We start from the raw sequence: 23,701 nt of genomic DNA, 5'->3' as shown, positions 1-23,701 counted from the left end.
AGTTTTTGGGCTGAGATGATGGGGTTTTCTAAATATACAATCATGTCATCTGCAAGCAAAGACAATCTGACTTTCTCTCTTCCTATTTGAATACCCTTTATTTCTTTCTCTGTCATGATGGTCCTGGCCAGAACTTCCGATACTATGTTGAATAGGAGTGGGGAGAGAGGTCATTTTTGTCTTGTGTCGATTTTCAAAGGGAATGCTTCCAGCTTTTGCCCATCCGTGATGATACTGGCTGTGGGTTTGTCATAAATAGCTGTTATTACTTTGAGATACATTCCATCAATACCTTATTTATTGAGTGTTTTTAGCATGAAGGGGTGCTGAATTTTATTGAAGGCCTTTTCTGCATCTATTGAGATAATCATGTGGTTGTTGTAATTCTGTTTATGTGATAGATCACATTTACTGATTTGCGTATGTTGAACCAACCTTGCATCCCAGGGATGAAGCTAACTTGATCATGGTGTATAAGCTTTTTAATGTGCTGCTGGATTCAGTTTGCCAGTATTTTGTTGAAGATTTTCATATCAATGTTCATCAGGGATATTGGATTGAAATTTTCTTTTTTTGTTGTTGTGTCTCTGCCAGGTTTTGCTATCAGAATGATGCTGGCCTCATAAAAAGAGTTAGGGAGGAGTCCCTCTTTTTCTGTTGTTTGGAATAGTTTTAGAAGGAATAGTACCAGCTCCTCTTTGTACCTCTGGTAGAATTCGCCTGTGAATCCATCTGGTCCTGTGGGCTTTTTTTGGATGGTAGGCTATTAATTATTGCCTCAATTTCAGAATTTGTTATTGTTCTATTCAGGGATCCAACTCCTCCTGGTTTAGTTTTGGGAGGGTGCATGTGTCCAGGAATGTATCCATTTTTTTCTACATTTTCTGGTTTATTTGCATAGAGGTATTTATAGTATTTTCTGATGATAGTTTGTATTTCTGTAAGATCATGAGTGATATCCCCTTTATCATTTTTTATTGTGTCTATTTGATTCTTCTCTCTTTTCTTCTTTATTAGTCTGGCTAGCAGTCTATCTATTTTGTTAATCTTTTAAAAAAAACAGCTCTTAGATTCATTGATTTTTTGAAGGGTTTTCATATCTCTATCTTCTTCAGTTCTGCTCTGATCTTAGTTATTTCTTGCCTTCTGCTAGTTTTTGAATTTGTTTGCTCTTGCTTCTCCAGATATTTTAATTGTGATATTAGGGTGTCGATTTTAGATCTTTCCCACTTTCTCCTATGGAGATTTAGTACCATAAATTTCCCTCTAAACACTGCTTTAGCTGTGTCCCAGAGATACTGGTAAGTTTTGTCTTTGTTCTCATTGATTTCAAAGAACTTATTTATTTCTGCCTTCATTTCATTATTTACCCACTAGTCATTCAGGAGCACGTTGTCCAGTTTCCATGTAGTTGTGCAGTTTTGAGTGAGTTTCTTAATCCTGAGTTCTAATTTGATTGCACTGTGGTCTGAGAGACTGTTACAATTTTTGTTCTTTTGCATTTTCTGAGGAGTGTTTTACTTCCAATTATGTGGTCAGCTTTAGAATAAATGTGATGTGGTGCTGAGAAGAGTGTATATTCTGTTGATTTGGGGTGGAGAGTTCTATAGATGTCTATCAGGTCCACTTGGTCCAGAGCTAAGTTCAAGTCCTGAATATCCTTGTTAATTTTCTGTCTCATTGATCTGTCTAATATTGACAGTGGGGTGTTAAAGTCTGCCGTCATTATTGTGTGGGAGACTAAGTCTCCTTGTAAGTCTCCAAGAACTTGCTTTATGAATCCGGGTGCTCCTCTATTAGGTGCATATATATTTAGGGTAGTTAGCGAATCCAGGTGCTCCTCTATTAGGTGCATATATATTTAGGATAGTTAACTCTTCTTATTGCATTGATTCCTTTACCATTATGTAATGTCCTTCTTTTTTTCTTTTTTTAATTTTTGTTGGTTTAAGTCTGTTTTATCAGAGATGAAGATTGCAACCCCTGCTTTTTTGGTTTTGCTTTCCATTTGCTTGGTAAATCTTCCTCCAAATCTTTATTTTGAGCCTATGTATGTCTTTGCATGTGAGAGAGGTCTCCTGAATACAGCATACTGATGGATCTTGACTCTTTATCCAATTTGCCAGTCTGAGTCTTTTAATTGGGGCATTTAGCCAGATTGCATTTAAGGTTAATATTGTTATGGGTGAATTTGATCCTGTCAATATGATGCTAGCTGGTTATTTTGCCATTAGTTGATGCAGTGACTTCATAGTGTTGATGGTCTTTACATTTTCATATGTTTTTGCAGTTTCCAGTAGTGGTTTGTCCTTTCCATATTTAGTGCTTCCTTCAGGAGCTCTTGTAAAGCAGGCCTGGTAATGACAAAATCCCTCAGCATTTGCTTGTCTGTAATAGGTTTTATTTCTCCTCCACTTGTGAAGCTTAGTTTGACTGGATATGAAATTCTGGGGTGAAAGTTCTTTTCTTTAAGAATGTTGAATGTTGACCTCCACGCTCTTCTGGCTTGTAGGGCTTCTGCAAAGAGATCTGCTGTTAGTCTGATGGGCTTTCCTTTGTGGGTAACCTGACCTTTCTCTCTGGCTGTCCTTAACATTTTTCCTTCATTTAAAACTTGGTGAATCTGATGATTATATGTCTTGAGGTTGCTCTTGTCAAGGGTATCTTTGTGGTGTTCTCTGTATTTCCTGAATTTGAATGTTGATCTATCTTATTAGGTTGGGGATGTTCTCCTGGATAATATCCTGATGTGTGTTTTCCCACTTGGTTGCATTCTCCCCTTCACTTTCAGGTACACCAATCAAATGTAGGGTTTGTTTCTACACATAGTCCCATGTTTATTGGAGGCTTTGTTCATTTCTTTTCATAATTTTTTCTCTAATCTTGTCTTCATGCTTTATTTAATTAAGTTGATCTTCAATCTCTAATATCCTTTCTTCTTCTTGATTTGGCTATTGATACCTGTGTATGTTTCACGAAGTTCTCATGCTGTGTTTTTCAGTTCCATCAGGTCATTTGTGTTCTTCTCTAAACTGGTTATTCTAGTTAGTAGTTCCTGTAACCTTTTATCAAGGTTCTTAGCTTCCTTGCATTGAGTTAGAATATGCTCCTTTAGCTCAGAGGAGTTTGTTATTACCCACCTTCTGAAGTATACTTCTGTCAGTTCATCAAACTCATTCTCTGTCCAGCTTTCTTCCCTTGCTGGTGAGGAGTTGTGATCCTTTGGAGGAGAAGAGGCTTCTAGTTTTTGGAATTTTCGGCCTTTTTGTGCTGGTTTTTCCTCAACTTCGTGGATTTGTCGAACTTTTGTCTTTGAGATGGGGTTTTTGAGTGGTCATACTTTTTGTTGATGTTGACGCTATCGCTTCCTGCTTGTGGGTTTTCTTTCTAACAGTCAGGCTCCTCGTCTCCAGGTCTGCTGGAGTTTACTGGAGTTCCACTCCAGATCCTGTTTGCTTGGGTATCACCAGCAGAGGCTGAAAAACAGCAAAGATTGCTGCCTGTTCCTTCCTCTGGAAGCTTCATCTGAGAGGGGCACCTGTCAAATGCCAGCTGGAGCTCTCCTGTATGAGGTGTCTGTCGACCCCTGCTGGGAGGTATTTCCCCATCAGGAAACCTGGGGTCAGGGACCCACTTGAGGAAGCAGTCTGTCCCTTAGCAGAGCTCAAGCACTGTGCTGGTAGATCCACTTCTCTCTTTAGAGTCGGCAGGCAGGAACGTTTAAGTCGACTGAGGCTGCACCCACAGCCACCCCTTGCCCCAGGTCCTCTGTCCCAGGGAGATGGGAGTTTTATCCATAAGCTCCTGCCTGGGGTGCTACCTTTCTTTCAGAGATCCCGTGCCCAGAGAGGAGGAATCTAGAGAGGCAGTCTGGCTACAGCGATTTTGCCGAGCTACGATGGGCTCTGCCCTATCTGAATTCTCTGGTGGCTTTGTTTATACTGTGAAGGGAAAACTGCCTACTCAAGCCTCAGTAATGGCAGATGCCCGTCCTACCACCAAGCTTGAGTGTCCCAGGTCAACTTCACACTGCTGTGCTGGCAGCAAGAATTTCAAGCCAGTGAGTCTTAGCTTATTGGGCTCTGTGGGGGTGGGATCCACTGAGCAACACCACTTGGCTCCCTGGCTTCACTTTCCTCTTCAGGGGAGTGAACAGTTCTGCCTAACTAGTGTTGCAGGCACCACTGGGATATGAAAAAAACCTCCTGCAGCTAGCTCAGTGTCTGCCCATACAGTCATCCAGCTTTGTGCTTGAAACCCAGGGCTCTGGTAATGCAGACACCTGAGGGAATCTCCTGGTCTGTGGGTTACAGAGACCATGGGGAAAGCATAGTGTCTGGGCCTGGTAACTCCATCCCTCATGGCACAGTCTCTCATGGCTTTCCTTGGCCAGGGGAGGAGTTTCCCAATCCCTTACACTTCCCTGTGAGGCAACACCCCACCCTGCTTCGGCTCACCCTCTGTGGGCTGCACCCACTGTCTAACCAGTCCCAAAGAGATGAGCCAGGCACCTCAGTTGGAAATGCAGAAATCATCCACCTTCTGTGTTGGTCTCACTGGGAGCTACAGATGGGAGCTATTTCTTTCGGCCATCTTGCCCGGAAATAAAAATTATTTCATTTCTTAACGAAAAATTGACGTTGACAATCTCTATAATAATGTAAAGGAATGTGTCTTTTATTTCTGTATTTCCTCATATTGATGAGATTGTCATATTAAATAAAATAAGACAGCAAAAGGTTGGCCCTATCACTTTAATTAATGTCTATAAGTCAGAGGATTAATATTGTATTCAAACATACTTGAAAGCACCTGAAGACAATATGCTGATAGCAGATGGAAAAACATCCCAAAGATATCTGACAAGGTACACAAATTCAAAATGATTTATGGTAGAGCATTGAGTCTGTTGTGTGTTATCTTCTGAGATCAGACATCCTTGTTTATCACAGTGTGATATTTTGAAATATCGTCAATTCATTATTGCTACAAGAACTGTAGTATGGATAGGTGCATATGATCATTAGTGATATTCCTTATACTGATGATGTTTTACTATTCTTAAAATAGTTCTTCCTGTATACTCAAAATTCTAAGACAGTATAAGCAGCTCATAAACTGGTAATGTAGGAAAAGAGCATTTGGTGAAGTTAATCCTATAACAAAAACAAAATAGAGGCTGCAAAGAGATTTGGCTAAAATGTGGGGTTATTTTAAATTTTGAGGAAATTATGAATTTTTTTAACACATAAAGTCTTTTGTGAAATTATTTTTACAGATTACCATTTGACTTACAAGGAGTTAATTAAAAATTATTCTGAAAAATTATATGCTTTTTTTAAAAAACATGAGACTTTCTACAAGAGAGACTGGCAAATCTACAAGATGACAGCAAATTCAAGTTACAAAATTAAGCAATCACAGCTATGATGGTATTTTAATTCTGCCATTCTGTTGTGACCATTCCAGATTCTTTTTAAATAAAAAATTAAGACATTTAAAAAGGCTTCTGTTTATTTTAGCCATGAAGAAAGACGGTTTTGTTTCTTCACATTAAAAAATGGTTATGTTTAGCTCACGTTTATCCAGACCTTAAAATTGATCTTTCATTTACTATAAGTATGTAAATAATTTTATAATATTTATAAAGAAAACCGGCAATGACATTTATTGGTCTACATCATCCAGGAAAGCCAGAAAAGCATATATTTTATATACTTTAATTAAAATTTGCTTCAACTGTATGTTAAACTCCTTCCAAATACTGACATTTTAGATAAAGTCCATGAAATGTGTATTTTAAATTTAACAAAAAAAAAAAAAAAAAAAAAAAAAAACTTTAAAAGAATTTAGACAGTGAATGCAACATTTACCATTTTAAGTAGCCAGTTTCCTGAAGACATTAAATGTGGAAAATGATGCTGAGCAAATCAAGCAAAGACACACAATAGCAGAACTATATAGTCTTTGAATATAGGAATGTCTCACTCCAAAGTGCATGTCTTTTTCAGGGCACCACACATTGTTACTACACATATCTACATTCTAGACTGGAGGGAGTAGAAGAAGGTTTTTTCTTAACTTCAGCAAACAAACCACCCGCATGAAATAAAGGAAAAAGTTGGCTCAACAGAGCCTATGAGAAAACCATTGGAAAGGCTGACAGTAATTGAATAAAATGGCATATTTGCCAAATAAGCTGCTGTCAACTTGGGTGGCTTTAATAAATAAAAGTCATTGGTAGGCTGGGCACAGTAGGTTATGCCTGTAATCCCAGCACTTTGGAAGGCTGAGGCGGGCAGATCACCTGAGGTCAGGAGTTTGAGACCAGTCTGGCCAACATGGAGAAACCCCATTTCTACTAAAAATACAAAATTAGCCAGGCATGGTGGCACATGCCTGTAATCCCAGCTATTCAGGAGGTTGAGGCAGGAGAACCGCTTGAACCCAGGAGGCAGTGGTTGCTGTGAGCCGAGATCACACCATTGCACTCCAGCCTGGGCAACAAAAGCAAAACTCCATCTCAAAAAAAGAAAAAAAAGTCATTGTTTAACACCACCACTATTCTGTAAACAAAGCAAGCATCTCTGGAATATAAATTATGTTGCTCCATTTTAAGAGGGGCATTAACAAACCGGAGAATGGCCAAAATACTGACAGAACAGTTAAGAGATTGAGGAATATTCACCTATGACAAAAAAGCATGATAACTATCTGATATGGTTTGACTGTGCTCCCCCAAATCTCATCTTCAATTACCATGTGTTGTGGGAGGGACCCGATGGGAGGTAATTGAATCATGGGGGCAGTCTTTTCCATGCTGTTCCTGTGAATAAGTCTCATGAGATCTGATGCTTTTAAAAACGAGAGTCTCCTTGTACAAGCTCTCTCTTTGCTTGGTGCCATCCATGTAAGATGTGACTTGCTCCTCCTTGCCTTCAGCCATGATAGTGAGGCTTCCCCAGCAACGTGGAACTGTAAATACGTTATACACCTCTTTTGTAAATTGCCCAGTCTCAGGTGTGAGTTTATCAGCAGCATGAAAATGAACTAATACACTATCTTTATATATTTGGAGGGCCATCATGACTTATGTCCTTCTTGCTAGCATTAAAGAAAAAAACTAAGACTAAAATATGGAAAATGATTTGAGATTAGGTAGGTAAGTGCTTGCTCTTCACTAGACTATTACAAAATGAAATGGAATTCCTTGTCAGGCAGTCATCTCCCTCTCCACGAAAATGCACAAATTCAAAATGATAAACATGTGACCACCTATCTGGAAGCCATGGACATGATGACTTCACAGAGTGAGAAATAATCACTAAAGTTCCTACCCTCAATAAAATTATCCGATTTGGGCAAAATTATACACTATTCCTAAACTATAGTCTTTTTCCAATGAACAATTTTGTTGTTGTTGTTGTTGTTGTTGTTGTTGTTGAAATAAGACATACACTGCTAAATCCGTAAGGTTGATTTTAATTCCCTAAGTTCAATTATTAGTTTTTCCATTTAGTAATTATTCCTTCCTCCTTTTCCTCCTTCCTCTCTACTTCTGCTCTTCCCTCTCCCATGCCCCCTTCTTTACCTCTTCTTCTTCTCTCTGACTTTCTAACAAACACCTTCTTAGCAATTACTATGTGCCAGGCACTACTCTAAATACATTTAAAAGCTCTTTCATTTAATCTTTATCACAACCAATGAGAGGATGATATTTATTATACACCTCATTTAGCCAGAGAAAGATTAAGTAACATGTCCAAGATCACACCGATAAATTTGTTTCTACCACATTTGATTCCTAAATAGTGCTTAACATTGGGAAAAAATTAACAATGTGCAAAAGGAACCAATTTGTTGGTCTTGAGCAGCCAGGTATAAGAGAGTCGCAGCCAGACGAGGAAAACATTGTAGGGAAACAGAATTTATGCTTTTTTAAAGTTCAACAGAAGGAAAGATTATAAAATTAAATGGAATAATAAAGTTAGGAAAGGACCCACCCAAAATTATTTAGATGCCAGAGTAAGCCAATCTCAGCTGTTCTTCTCTACTCTGCCTGCCATCCTCAGCAAGAGCAGTATGGGAGAGAGTGTGGGCAACCGGCTGCAGTAGCAGCTGGGCCTATTTGTTAAGAGGGGAAAAAAAAAATAGTCATAGAAGATAAAGGGAGATTCTGGTGGCTAGCAGTGTGAGTGGAAACTTGGAGCTTGGCTGGGGAATTGCAGAAGTGAAAAGCAGCAGTGCTGTCAGCAACAAAATTGCAATATTATACACATCATTCACAGGGAGAGCACTCCCTGCAGTAGTTCTTTAACTGGCAAGAATTCTTTTCCACCCATAGCAAAACAACCAGTGGTAATTTTGTATTTGTTTTCTCACATTAATGGTATTCTAGACATTCAAAAATGAAGCGCTGCCAACTCTTCTAACTAGATATAAATTAGCTAATTAAAAGGACAAATGGCATTTCTAACTTAAAACAATAGAACTATTTGTTGACTAATATAAAAACTTAAGTATCTAATAAGCATAATATTATATTCTAAACATAACCACATACATTAAAATCCTTGAATTGTATATTATGTCCGTTGAGACAAATACTATAAAAGACATCTAACGTGTTTCTGAGTGATAACTGCTTTATTAGTGTGTAAGCTATCTCATTGGTAATGGTTCTTTAGTTTTATGTCTCACTTTTATTCTTGTTTAACTTTATTGATTTTTAAATCATAGATAATTCAGTTTTTTTCTACAGATAGGAAAAAATCCTTCTGCAATCCTAAAATATATCAGACTTCAGTTTGGGCATACACATTTTGGAGCAAGTAAAAAACATTTGGCAAAAAAAATCTGTCAAAAACAGTGCCCAGTACATAACTTTTGTCTTACTTCTGAGCAGTATAATGACAAAACACAGTTTCATTCTTTTGATTGTTTTTTAATTGTACAGTTGACTTACCTATAATATTTTCCTTCTTATTATGATTATTTAAATATTATTACAAGCGAATTTTGCTTTGGGGAATTACAAGGATATTAAACCACATGAATGTGTTATAGAAGTTTAAACACATTAACTTATGACTGTAACAATATAATAATAAAATCAATATTTTGGGTGGCTCATTAAATCCATTCTAGTGTTTCATAGTCCTATCTTCTCCATCTACTTTCTTATTTCTGGACAAAAAAATAAGAAAAAAAAGATTTTCCTTCTCATATTAATGGAAATGTACAATGATTTGGATAATTGAATGTCCCAACAGCTAAAATTATAACATTTGACTTTGAAAAAAGTTCTTTCTCTTTATAATTTACATTTTGATTATGGTGATATGGCTATTCTAAGAATAAACCATATGGTTAGCTCAAGTTTATCCAGACCTGAAACTTACAGCAAGCTCAATATTCTAGTACTCATTCTAACCAATTAAAAAGTATTTGTAGTTACCATTCATCTGACCAGAAATATGTGTAACACTTATGCTTTCTGACAATGTCAAGCTTATAATTGCTTTTTCCTTTCTTTATTTTCTATTTGCTTTTATTATACTATTTATTTTGCTTGGGATCAGGAAAAATAAATTATGTCAGTTTCATCAATAATAGAGCTGTTTTCAAAAGAAATCATTTTTTCTTTACCATTATTTTTCCTAACATTTTCTTTAAATCTCTATCATTTTTGCTTTGCTCAGGATTATAGAAGTGATCCTAATTTCTATACACTTCTTTTTATAGACTGTCTTTAGTTTCTAAAAATAAAATAATCCAGTGCTTCCCATTTCCATTTTTATTTACTCTTTACAATAATAAGGTATGGTGACAATTGTATACTTTCTTCTGAATATGACATTTCTGCTTATGCCCATTAGTTTACAGTTTGTGTTAAGTGCACTGTATTTGATTAATTATAGTATAGTACCAAAAAGAAAAAAAAAAATAAGGATATAACATTTCAAAATATATTATCAATTGATTTTGATAAATTAAGTACATGAAAAAACATTTTTGCTTGGCTTATAGATATAATAATATCTTAGTGAAATGAAATTTTCATAAGTTCTTTCTCAAATAACCTGGGTTGAGAAAGTAAAATACCTTGCATAAACTAATTAGAATGATAAAACCTAGTCATTGCTTTGCCTTCTCACTATGTTACCACCAATAGCTGTGATTTTAAAATGAAAAATGAAAGACAAATGGCCAAATTATTCATAAATATGTTGCACAGGGACAGACTGACCAAAAAAAAAAAAAAAATCTTGCTTTTGGTCAATTGGAGCATTTCTGAAAAAACAAAGATGTTGGGTAAGTTATCACTCTTTCCCGGTTCTGACTTTCTTTGCTTTCTGCTTTGTCATGGTATTAATGCATTAGTTCTTTTTTTCTGTTTCTTCATAGTTTGTCACTGTAGAAATGAATGAGGTGTTACATTGGAAATTGGGAGATCATGATTGGAGCAAGTGGGAAGAAAAATTGAGTCAAATGTGACAATAATCATTTGAATGGCCCAGATGAAGTCATACAATCCTCTGCCACTGCCTCAAACTATATCTTTTAATAATTTACAGATATTTTCTGAACAATTTCTAAGCAGTCCTGGATTTCTCTTCAGAACCTTTGTAATAGAAGAGTTGAAGCCAAACTAGTGACTAATGTGTTGCAAAAGGGGCAGAAGAGAAATATTCTCATCATATCTCCTGTATTCTCAATGCTCTCCCAACCCCATCATTTCATTTTCTGCTATCTCTGTTAGGAATGTATTTGTATGTGGCATCCAGCAAAAGAATTAAGATTGGTAACACTAGTGTGAATAGATATAGCAATTAAATTCTGTATATTAAATGCAATACATGAAATATATTCAGTACCTAAAGTTTATTAGATTCTAAGAATGCAAGCAATAAAATGCAATATAATTGTCCTCAGTATTTTCAAACTCTAACTATGAATTTGTAGTAATCATATATTACTCATACAAAAAATCTGAAAATTCCTCAAAGTCATTTAGAAATGGGGGAAATTAAATTTAGCAAGGACAAAGAACGTGTGATAGTAGTGTGTGTGGTAGAGTCACGAATACAGTGGAATTAAGTTAATTTCTGGGAGAATACAATGCATTATATGCCATGGGAAGATTGTGGGCACATGGCAGGATGGTGCAAGGCAGAGTATGACATAGCTAATTTGTTCATAACATCTTGCCCAAGCTCCTCTTATTAATCTTCAATACTGAGCTTTGGTTCTCTTTTCAGCCCCAATTTCATGCTTTTATAGCATCCCTTGGGATATTAAAAAAACACCCTACTTTATTACGACTTGTCTCCTTTTACAACTGGATCTTAAGTTTCTTGAGAATTGGGTTTGACTAAAAGCTGTGTGTGTGTGTGTGTGTGTGTGTGTGTGTGTGTGTGTGTTAAACTTCTTAAAATAGTTTTAGATTTATAGAACATTTTTGGTGAGTACAGAGAGTTCCCCTATACCTATACCTAGCTCCCCTTGTTTACGCTATACATTTATATGGTACATTTATCACAGTTAATAAACCAATATTGATACAGTATTATTAATTAAAATTCATACTTTATTCAGATTTCCTTAGTTTTCATCTAATAATCCTTTACTATCCCAGGATTCCAAACAGTATACCACATTATGTTTGTAAAACTGGATTTTTTTATCTTAAAATCCTAGCATAATGCTCCATACCTAAAGCATTGAAGAAGCCGAACAAATAATTATGGAATAAATGAATGAATAACACATCAATTATACTTAAAAATTATAGGCTCTGTTAATTCTCTGAAGGCAATGATATGGTTTGGCTCTGTGTCCCCACCCAAATTTCACCTTGAATTGTAATAATCCCCGTGTGTCAAGGGTGGGACCAGGTGGAGGTGATTGAATCATGAAGACAGTTTCCTCCAAGCTCATCTTCTGACAGTGCGTGAGTTCTCGGGAGATCTGATGGTTTTATAAGGAGCTTTTCGACTTTTGCTCTGCACTTCTTCTGCTGCCATATGAGGAAGGATGTGTTTGCTTCCCCTTCTGCCATGATTGTAAGTTTCCTGAGGCCTCCCTAGCCCTGTGGAACTGTGAGTCAATTAAACTTCTTTCCTTTATAAATTATCCAGTCTCTGGCAGTTCTTTTTTTTTTTTCCATTCAAAATATTCTGCTAATTTAACATATATTTTAGAAAGAGGAGTTCTTTACAAAGCGGTAGGACAGTGGTTTCTGGGCTGGTGTCCAAGACATCAAGGAGGAAATTGTTGTATTCTGTCCCTCGAAAAGGTTATGATAGTTAACAAACGCACGTGGTCACTTTACTTATTATTAATGTGATTAAAATTAAAATGTTTAAAGCAGTAAACTTTGTTAATTCCTCATTATATATAGCTATCCACTATGTCCCAAAGCTATATCCATTGATTCTACCCCAAAAGAATTTAAGAGAAAAAAACTTTAAAAAGGCTTTCTCTATAATAACATAGTGTTCTGTGCACTCTTAAATGAATTATATGTTTTAATTATGTATATTGTGTGAAAACAACACAGCTTTATCGTGCATGGTGAGCAGTGAGGTCATTCATAATGGAATTAATGGAATGTCTTAATTTTATCACAGTATTGGGCAGTTCTTTATAGCAACGTGAGAGCAGATTAATACAGGCAATGATCAAGATGTATAACAAAGGGATGAAGTGGTAAGCGACATCTAATTTCATTTGTCCCAGAAAACTTCTCTTTGAGGCATAAAAGAATTTTACAAAATGCTTTCCCACAATCGACAAATATTAGATGTTTTCTCATCACTCAATCATAGCTACAACATGCTACGATTTACACCATCAATAATCTTTTATAATATTTAAATTCTATGCTAAATTATCATCAATGTATAGGTACACTTTATATTTAATACAAAAATAAGCAGATAATGGTGATATAGTTAGATATCTATGAATCTAAGTATATTTATCAAGACCAAGGCTGTCATTTGGACATTTGACAACACCCTTAACCTAGGAGATGAAGTTAAAGGAGGAATAAATGAAAACGGTAAATATAAACTTGGGGCTCCTTTGTAGCATCCTTCCACACATACAGCCCAAGGGTTCTCATAGTTGAGTCTTCACTAAGAATCACCCATAGGAATTGTTAAAACAGAGATTTCCGAGCCTCAGAATTATTGACTCAGCAGATCTGATTCAGCAGCTCCCAGGGAATGCTGATGCTGCAGTACATGGACCACACTCTGTGTAGCATTCGTTTAACTCCAGTTTCCATAATAGTAGCATCATCTCCTGTGCAATGAAATTCAATCAAGCCATCCTGCAGGTGAATTATTTAGCAGTAGCTCTGAACCTTATAAAAAAAATAAAGTTGGCCTTTATAGTTGTGTTATTTTGACCATAATATGGAAGCCAACTAAATATATGTACATTTCAATTCAATAGACACCAAAACCCAGACTGTAATTATAGCCTTTAGGAATGATTTGAAGTGAATTTCTTCCATCCCCAAGGGTCTTACAAAAAATTACTCCTTGCCCTGAAGGACCTTTAAATATATTTAAAAACAATTACATAAATCAGAAAGTATTATAAGATACTACAACACCATGTCATTCATCTTTGTGATACATTTAAATTTTTTTCTACCAAAATCATACAAGATACGAAGACAGTGTTCATTACTCCCTTTATAATGATGAGGAGAGGAAGCCTCAGTTCAATGATTCAGCGAGAATAAGACAGCATCAAATAAAATATACTGTAGATTCAAAAACTGGAAGTCCATACCCTTTCCACTACAACATACTATCTCCTAATACCAGTTTCAAAAGTGTTTTGGAGAAACCCTTTTGAAGCCTGGTAAGCAGAAGAAAGGAGCCCTACATTTCTATAATTGGAAAGGACCTGAGGTTCATAATAAACTTTTTGACTCAGTGTTAGAAAAAAAGCAATCAGGAGGAGTAAACAGCTATACACAATGCTGGGAGCACATTTCCTATCTGACTTTACTCCCACAGGGTATCTTAAAGCCCCTCTCCATTCCCATCATTTCCTGTGAAAGAACAAATCAGGAGGGAAAGAGTCAGTGTCCTCAGCTGACCTCTATTTTCACCGTCTTTTATTCTCATTTTCTTTGCTGCTGTTCTTTTCCGGTTCTGAAGTTGATCTGGCTACCTAAAATCACCCGAGACTTATTCTTAGGGATTCTGTTCCACCACTCTATCCTGTAAATAAAACCCCCTTTTTATTCTGGTTCCCTAAATTAAAGCTCAAAACTCAGAGAAAACAAACCAAAAGTGCATAGAAATAGGTTTATATCAATAATATTTTAACTGACATTTAACCCGAGTTTAGCTACAGAATACTTGGCTGGCAGGCTCTGCTCTCTCCTGTGCCGTGCCCTAATTCCTCTCCTCTCCAATTGCCACAATCCTACGGTGCCTGTGAGCATCAGCTTCCCAGCAGAAAAACAGGTTGGAGAAAGAGGGTACATTATCCAGGCAGCTAGTAAGCTATTTATTTAGTATTTCATTATTTCCTGCATCATGGATTTAAACCAATTTTCAATACCTAGTAAGTTTAAAGTTTTTCTAAATAATTCAAAGGTTATGTTTTGTATTTGTTGTGTTAAACAACAAAAAAGAAACAAATATTGAAGGTACACAGAAGGCCAATGAATACATATCTTTCACCAAAAGTATTTTTTCTTTCCCCTTTTGGCTTAAGGTGACGAAGAAATCAAAAATATTTATCTGGAAGAGAAGTAGAAGAAGAGAAAAAGAAAGAAGGGGTGCTGCCAATCACACAAAAGGGTAGTCACAGAATTAAGTGAAAAGAGAAAGGGAGGAGGGGGTATAGTGATAACCCAGAAATGACAAGGACATCACAAGATATACAGAAGAAGGAGGAGGAGAGGAAGAAGAGGAAAAGAACGGGAAGGAAGAAAAAGAAGAGGAAGTAGAGAAAAAGGTGGAGGAGAGAATGTAGATGAAAGAATTCAACTGATGTATCAGGAGGGTGCCTGGAGGTCCCAGCTGTTTCACTAAATGCAGCACTGATGAGAAAGAAGGTGAATAGACAGAAAGCTCCAGCCTTTTCTCTAACATATATTATGCTAAAGGGGGCATAAATAGTTGTCCAGGATTCCTCAGTTTCATGGTATTCCTGCTCATCCCACCCCATCACCTTTTCCTTTGAAAAACACAGTTCTAAATCATTTTGTTTTATTCAGATACTCACTTGATGAGCACTTGTTGAATGCCTACGAAGTGTCAGGAACTGTGCATGGCACCAGATATCTTACCTGTTCATCTAAGGGAAGGCAAAGTGGGAGACTTTCTTTCACTTTCCAAGTAAACAACACATGCTGAGCTGATAGCTGCCTATAGGACACTGTTTAGTTTAACTTTAGGCAGTGTGGTCTGGCCTTAGTAATATTAGTTCTATTGTGCTTCACAAAGCTGGGCCTACAATTACCTTTGTTAGTACTGTTTATTTTGTGGATTTGGTCTGTTGTCTCCAAGGTGCCATCAGATAAAATTCCAACTTTCCTTAAAGTATAAACAAAATAATTCTTACAATAACTTACAAACATGAGAGACATCTATATTCTTTGTTCCTTCTAGTTATCTACTCTAGTAAGAGCTGGTTTTCATTAAAGAAAATCTTTGCTTTTAAGTAAAAATCTGATGATTAAGGATCTCTCTTCATCCTAAGTTGTAATTTAACAATTTGCTCATGATTGCTTTTAGAATAAAAAAGAGAACAGCATAGATTAATTATCTCTGAATCTCATCTGATTTATTGAGTAATTTATAAAAAGCTTCCTAAGGGTTAAGTATTCTGCACATTAATCTGTATTATCTCATGTAATCCTTTCACATTTTTGCAGATTATATTTTACCATTTTAAAGATGAGAAAATGCATATTCAGAAAACCTACGTAACTTGCTCATGCCGTGCAGTCAGAGGCCAGATTCAAATTAGATGTGCCTCATCCAAAGTCTAGGGTTTTTAGGCCACTGCAATTCGAATGTAAGAGTGTTTTCTAGCTACTGTGTTTCCTATGCCAAGGCTACAAGCTAAATCCTTGAGCAGAGCACAGTGATGGCTGAGAGTTTAGGTACCAAGGATGGAAATGAAACACGTTTCTAAGTCCCAGAAATCAGGCATGACAATAGATTTCTCTTTTATTTTTTCATACCAGTTGTGGAGGTAAGGTTACCAAGGCAAAGGACCCCTATGGTTAGAATATCCCGAAATAGGCATTAGAACCAGGGCTGAAAACTTCTCGAGTAATCAGTTGTCTTGGCCACCATAGGGGCCATATGAAGGGAAGTTATCAGTTCCGCAGAGATGTCTTGTCTTGAAATCATCACTGTTTATGACCAAAAACGTTCTCTTAATATCAGAGACTGCAACACTTGGAGTAAATGTGATATGGACATGTCCTTTTTATTCCTAGTCCAGAATATCCAGACTATAAAATATCCAGTCTTGTCACTATCATTCCTATCATGAGTGCAAAGAATAATGCTCACTTAAGACTAAGGAATTAATAATAACAATGATGTTTACTCTTATACCTCCAATGTTATGTAAGGCTTTACTGTGAAAACAAAATTATCAAAATAACCATCATCGTTTGTATAATGTATAGAGTATTACAAAGTGTCATATGTTATACTAGAAACTACTAACTTATGGCCCTGTCTATTAAAACCAAGAAAATAATCTAAATCTATTCTGCACCCTTTGGAAAACGTTATAAATGGTATAATTTTAGTTTAGTTTTGTTTTTAATTCTCAGAGCCTGAAATTATAAGACTTTTTACACTGCGATGGCTATGTATGAAGGGGCATGCATGCATGCAAAGTGATATTTCTGGATTCCTGCAGACTAAATTCCTCTATTAAACCACAGAAGAGTTTTATATACAAAGATAAAGAAATACATTTTTGCACACACTCCCACTAAGAAGTCCCAATGATGATTCCTTTTAATGTCTTTGATGAAATAAAACTGATTGAGCAGACTGTTAGCAATACTTTTCACCAGTAACAACCAATTTCATGGTTTGGTGCTTTATTATGTGGTCATAGAACTGAGGCCACCAAGTGATCTCATCCCAGAAAGAAACAGAGGCCCTCTCTATGTAATACTCTCAGCTCTGACTAGATAACAAATCTGACCTGGATAGCAAAACAACAATATGGCAACATAATTTTTGTAAAGAATATTTCATTATGACATCACAGCTGTTGAATATATTTATTAATAAAGAACAGGCATTGGTTATATATTATGTATAGAATACTTTCCTTGCAAAGCAGAAAAAAAAAATGGTTTGATTCACATACATTTTCCACTCCAAAACTGGCCCAGTTCATATATAAATTCCAGTTACTATTTTTTTCTAACCCAGACCTTCCCTCATCCTATTTCTATACTAAAAGATAACTGTTTTCCCACTGTAAAGTGCAACATCCAGATAAGAATTTAATAATTCATAGAACCATTCGGGGACTTTCAATGTGATACATGGACAATATTTGTCTGTAGCAAATATAAAAACACAAATAATAGCACTATCTAAAATTCTTAGGAAAACTCTCTCCACAGAAAGCATATTTTGTATAAACCAGACTCAGCGAAACATATTGTAATTCCTCACAATTTATCCAGTGGTATTTTTTATAATATAAGCTATTTCTTAATAAATCCACCACTTAATTCTCACTGTCTCTCCCTGAAGCTCTGGGCACATAGGCTAGTGTTTCCTCCTGGGTCCTATTTAATCACTCTGCTTATGAATCATGTCATATGACCAGTTTTTATTTACTAACACCCAGAGATGTGTGACTAATGTCACTATTGATAATACCAAGCTATTGGAAGAGGAACCAAAGCTATGAGCTGGGTCAGGAAAAACTGGCTCAGTCACTACCTCATTTTTTATTTGACTTGGGTATAAAATAAATATCACGGCCTCCAGAATGATCATTCAGAATGTTTATTTAACATTGTGCTCTTTTAGAATTCTCTGTCAATTATTTTCTTGTAAATGGAATGAATTCTAAAATGTGTGTTGTAGAGTGAATACATGTAACAAATGGATATATGTACACTACAGCAAAAAAAATATATAGGCCATGAAACTTGGAAAATGCACAGACAATGTAATCATCTTCTGAGTTATTATAACTAGAGGTCAAAGATATGGAAGATGAGATTTGGAGTGAGTGCAATCTATCAAGATAAATCATATGTTTTATGCTATTTAAGAGCAAGTTTATTCTGTCTTCTATATTAGCATTATCTTAGCACTTGTTGAAATATAAACTCATACCATTTTCAAGGTTTTTCTCTTTAGGACCTGTTTCCTTCCAATACTCTCACTTTGTATCAGTCTGCAAAAACATTAATAATATAAATAGTTTTTAGGTGATAAGGTACATTCACAGATATTGTTGTTCCACTTGATTATCTCAAAAACCCAGTAAAATATACAGGCAAAATACCATTACTACCCCTATTTTCAAATAGAGGAAACTGAGATGCAGACAATTAATTATCATTATTTTAAGTGGGAAGTACTAGAGCTGGAGTAGAGGCCTCTGATTTCAAATCCTGAGCTCTCTGAACTATGATAAATCTGTATTTAATTGGTTATAATACCCAATACAGATACACTAATTAACACTCTATTGCAAGTTCTATCTGCATAAGTATATATTCCATGTTTAAATCTACATGTGTAGTGTTAACATATTTTGGGAATGTTCTTCTGCCATATCCATGCCTTTATTTAACTGTCTCTTCACCAACTATTCTAGGAGAACATATTATGCTTAAGCAGCCATTCTCCTTGATTTCTGCAATAGCATTCATCCTTATTGAGACTTCAAACACCTACCCTGTCTGCCAAGCTCCCATGATTGAATTTCTGGGGCTTTCCATGTACATTGGTATTTCTTTCTCAACATAGGTCTTGGCTTATTTGTTTTTTCTTCTCTGAGCTCCATTATCAAGAAGCTTATTTTTGCCTTCCCTGTAACCTCATTAGTGCAGGATGGTGAAAGATAAGGAGAGAACAGATATCAACAAAGGGAAATAGATGAATCCACCAGGACTCTTCTCCCTTCATTCTCTCCTTCCTTGGTTTCTGTCCTGAGGACCACAGTATTTTTCAAGGAAACCCTTGGGGGAGAATATTAAAATTTTGCATTAATCTCACCAATGTTACCCTATTGAGCTGGGATAAAGTTAGCTATAATGCATAACTATTCATGAACCTTTAAATATTTGCCTGATATAGCCAAATATAACTTGATTCTTGACCGAAAATTTTTACAAAGCAGGACTGCATCTTGCCATCTTAATCTTTGCTACATTTTTACTTATTAATGTAATTTACCTCGTAACTAGAAAATACATTAAAAGATTTATGTATTGCCTCAACAAGAGTAATTATCTCATCATTTTATCTACCAGACTTGCCCTAAGCCAGTATATTTTCTTAATATTAGTGTGGAGTGAGATATTCAGTTAGAAGAGGAAGGGATTCAATATTATCCCATTGGGGTACAAGGCAGTAGGAAATCAACTAGAAAATATTCCACACCTCATATTACCCTTATACCTTGTCTCCTTCTCTCTCTCTCTGCCTCTCTCTCTCTCTCTCTCTCTCTGTCTTTTCTCCTCTTTAATCCTAATGATCCCTTCCTTTCCAGCTCTAGTTAAGAACATGTCTAGTTAAGAAATAGTAATGGAGAATGAAGGGGAGAGGAAAAGGGCAAATCTCTGGACCTTTTTTTTTTTTTTCTGAACATATTTTTATATAATTTAACTCAAACTCTGTATATGATAAACTTTCTCCTCCTCCTTGAGAAGAAACAATAGGTTTGTGTTTTCAAATGCCATCTTAAAAGTGAAGAATATGAGAAAAATGCCTGCCTTTCTCCCATACAGCTTAGATCATGAACTGTGAAAAGAATTTCTGAATTATTCTAGTAGGCTACCTCCAGGGAACCTCCTGGATTTCCCTGCTAGTGGTCAGGCAGCAGTGCAGAGGTGTTATATTACATATACCTAGTGCCTCTTATATTGAAAGATTATAAACTCATTTATATATTAATTATCTTAATTCACTCACTACTGAACATTTGCCATTACTGACATTATTCAAGACCACGAAAGAATAATCTGCAATATCTTATTCCTAGTTTTTGAAGACCTCTAAAATATTCACTGAATTCCAGAGTGTAGAGAGATAAATGGGTTGTTCCTATTATATTGGTGGGACTGAATACCCTGCTCTGACAGTGTATATGCTCTTCTTTTCACTAAGGCCCCTGAGGTGCAGTAGGCATTGGCTGCTTCAGGTAGCATCTCCAGTGTGATCTCTTAGCTGACTTCATTAACAAAATTGCACAAGTAGGAACATTCCATTTTCAGGTAACTCTCTCTATTCTGCCTTTGTATAAAAACATCATATTGTGCATTTTCAGCTGGTTCCACTAAATTCAAAGGTAAAGGAAATCCTGTGGGAGTTTTCAGTCTAGTGTACATATAGATACTAGCAGTTTTACTCTCACACCATATGACACCACTCATAACATCAGTTACAATTATTTCTTTGATTAAAAGTGACATAATAAAGACAAACTCAATAGCAGTATTATGCATAACATTTACTTGTATCGGAGAACTTTGGTATTCTTTGATCAAATTATTAACTCTCTTATGAAATATTAAAATGTGACCTGTTGGAAAACACACTGATATTGAACCATGAAAACACAAGTACCCCAATAACAAGGTATAAAATATTAATACTAGATGTAACAGAATTGTAGCTTGCAAAAACTGGTAGCTTGTCCATTCATCTACATAAGAAAAACAATCAATTTATATTTTTTTGCATCTTTATTTGTCCATATTCCATCACATCAAATTTGTACATCTTGACATCTTTGATGATAAACTTCTTTGGAATAGGCATTTTGATACATACCATGCTACATCTTCCCAAGTTAAAAGATTAGTGTTAATTCTGGGCACTATATTTTAAACACTTTGCCAATTTAGTATCAATGTGTTTCTTAAATTTGTATTATCTACTAGATAGTATTATAGGAGATGTATTTAAACTAAGAAAATATCCATAGTTTTAACTACTCTAAAAATGAAAAATTTCTATAACATTTAGTGAAGATTGTCCAGTAAAAAGACAAAAAGACCAAACATGTCACATAAAATCGAGGACTCCCTTTTTGTTTCTCCTGACAAATATTCTACCTATACTTAGAAAATGCAAGCTTCTGTTCCTTCTACAGTGGGGGTCAATTTAAAAGCTTACACAATTGAAAAATGATTCTTATGTAATCCTGAGTATTACATCTGCTTTCTGTCTCAATGTCTCAATGGCTGGTGATAATAAATACTTATTTGCTGACAATTTATTCTGAACTTATTTTAAGTCAGCAAAGCCACTTTCTCTGAGCATGGTTTTGTTTATTGATTGTTTGTTTACAGGAGGAGTTATCAAACATATTCATGACTGGCTTGTATTGGTCCTGATGCAAAATCTATCTTTTAATCATTTATTTATGAGTGTAATGTTGCTTTACAAGACAACTGTAGAATGAAATATTTAAACATTCGCTGTTAGACAGATCTTCATTAAGGCAATATAAATTAACACTACAAATGCTAGTGAATACTAATACTTTAATCAATATTAGCCATTTTACAAGCATTGTCATAAACTATTTTGCTTTGCCACACATGAAAAAATTCTAATAATCAATTGCACTGGAAAACTAATTTATATTAGTTGTTAATCATTTTAATTACATGATGATGACAGTTATTATGGATAGGGCATCATTTTTCTCCTCAGGAATTTTCTTTCCTCCTCCTCTTACCTCCATTATGCAAACAAAACAAAACAAAACAAAACAAAAACAAAAAGAACAAATTGCACCCCTATTTCTATAGCCCTTCCCCAGCATCCTTGTTTCTCACATGCATAAACTGATATTTAAATACCTACTGTTAACTTGGTGGATTCAGCCTCTCAAGGCTATTTACAACCTGCTTCCTCCCTTCCTGTGTTCCCTCTGCCAGTGAGTGAACTCCTCATTAATAAAACCCAGTATTTACAGACAAAAATAACATCTCTAAGTTGACATGTGATTTTGCACTGTTTTCAGATGAGGTGAGTATGACATATTAATCAGAGATACTTAGAATTTTAGGTCAGTTTTGCAATAAATTTTTCAGGTGCATTTTAAAGGTCTTTGAAGACCATAAGCCTATGTTAAACGACTTTCTTTTTCTTTTTCTTTTTCTTTTAAACAAAAGGATGTGGAAAGGTAACCTACCTTTATGTGACAGGCGTAACCGGGGGTGGGTAGTATCAGCTGTATGACCTCCTGTCCAAAGCTCCAGTAAGTAACCCCACAGGAGCAAGGTGATAATGTACCCGGCGGATGCCATGCTGCCGTGTTCACCGTCCAAGCCCTCGCTCCTCACTTTAAGGAGGGTCTGAGTTTTACTTAGGACTTCCCTCCAGGGGCAGCGTGGGAGAGGCTTTGTCAGAAATCGAACGCGTTGTCATCAGAAAGCACAGTTCCGAAGTGCCATTTGTCAGGCTGTATTTGGCTATGTAAAACCTTTCTTTCCTCAGGACAGTTGTTTATAAGCCGGGAGCAAGAGGACATTCCAAAGAGTGAGTCTTCAGAGCCATGTCCTGTCTAGAGCTCTCTTCAGCAACTACGCCGGTAGATTCAGGAAGAAGCTGTATTTTTCAGTCACTTAGGCAAAGCTGTTCATTCAGAAAAAAAAAAAAAAAAAAAAAAAAACCCGAGCACACGCACACGCACACGCACACGCACTCCCTTCTCCCGTGGAAGTCCTCTCTTCGGGCTCCTGGAAGCCTCTCAGAAGTCAGCCTCTTGCACTGACTTGCCAAACTGCTAGTTTTAATTCACCTTTCACCTTGTTAATTAAAAACAAGAAGTGCCATTCTCTCTAGGAGTCGCAGGATCCACCCAGCAGGGATGCAGTCTGTCAGTGGCTGTTTACAGGAAAGTTCAGGCAGGGTTGAGCAGCGTACTTGCTGTTTCTAGGAAGTATTTCTGGTCCACGTGCCCCGCTCCCATCCTCCCTCCCAGTCATAACCAGCCCCACGTTACTCAGCAGCAGGAGAGAACTCCACATTTTGATGGGGGAAATGGGGAGTTCGGGAGGGGTGATGACACATAACAGGCTGATTATTTAAGAATAGGTGACAGACAAGGATGTGGCATCAGAAAGCGCTTTTAAATTCTTACCAAGATAAATTGACCTAAGTTGAATAAATCCAACTTCTTTTTAAAATAATCTATTTGTAACCATCCAGGATCCAAATTCTGTTTTTCACTGTTGCCATATAGGTATTTTCAAAATTCAGTCTTTTTGTATTGCTTATATCTTAGGGATGCTATTTTTAAAGTCTTTGAAGAAAAATGTGTTCCAAGAGCCTGAAAAAAAAATTTCATCTGTGATTGTCTCATAAATTTGTTAGAAATAATAAATTATTTACGTAAGCAAATTTGTCAAATGAAATTAAAAGCAAATCCTTTTTCCTAAAGCAATTCCTAAATTTTACTTCAAATTTAAGAATGTTGAAGT

At 36.0% G+C, this 23,701-nt stretch overlaps 1 protein-coding gene across 2 annotated transcripts in view; it reads right to left on the bottom strand.

The window, feature by feature from the left end:
* The window catches only part of SEMA3E (semaphorin 3E), a 292,189-nt gene extending 269,026 nt beyond the window's left edge, over positions 1-23,163 (bottom strand). Inside the window, exon 1 of one of the 2 annotated variants that reach the window (XM_025381243.1) lies at positions 22,411-23,163. In XM_025381243.1, coding sequence (XP_025237028.1) covers positions 22,411-22,525 — 115 coding nt within the window. In that variant the 5' untranslated portion in view covers positions 22,526-23,163. Of the gene's footprint in view, positions 1-15,325; positions 15,426-22,410 lie in introns of those variants that run through there. The other variant, XM_025381244.1, reaches the window with a different exon arrangement.
* Positions 23,164-23,701: the final 538 nt, after the last annotated feature.

This window comes from Theropithecus gelada, chromosome 3 (assembly GCF_003255815.1).
Source record: "Theropithecus gelada isolate Dixy chromosome 3, Tgel_1.0, whole genome shotgun sequence".
In the NCBI taxonomy this organism is placed as follows: domain Eukaryota; kingdom Metazoa; phylum Chordata; class Mammalia; order Primates; family Cercopithecidae; genus Theropithecus; species Theropithecus gelada.
The sequence above is the reverse complement of the archived record's forward strand: the minus strand, read 5'-3'. Positions and strand labels throughout refer to the sequence as shown.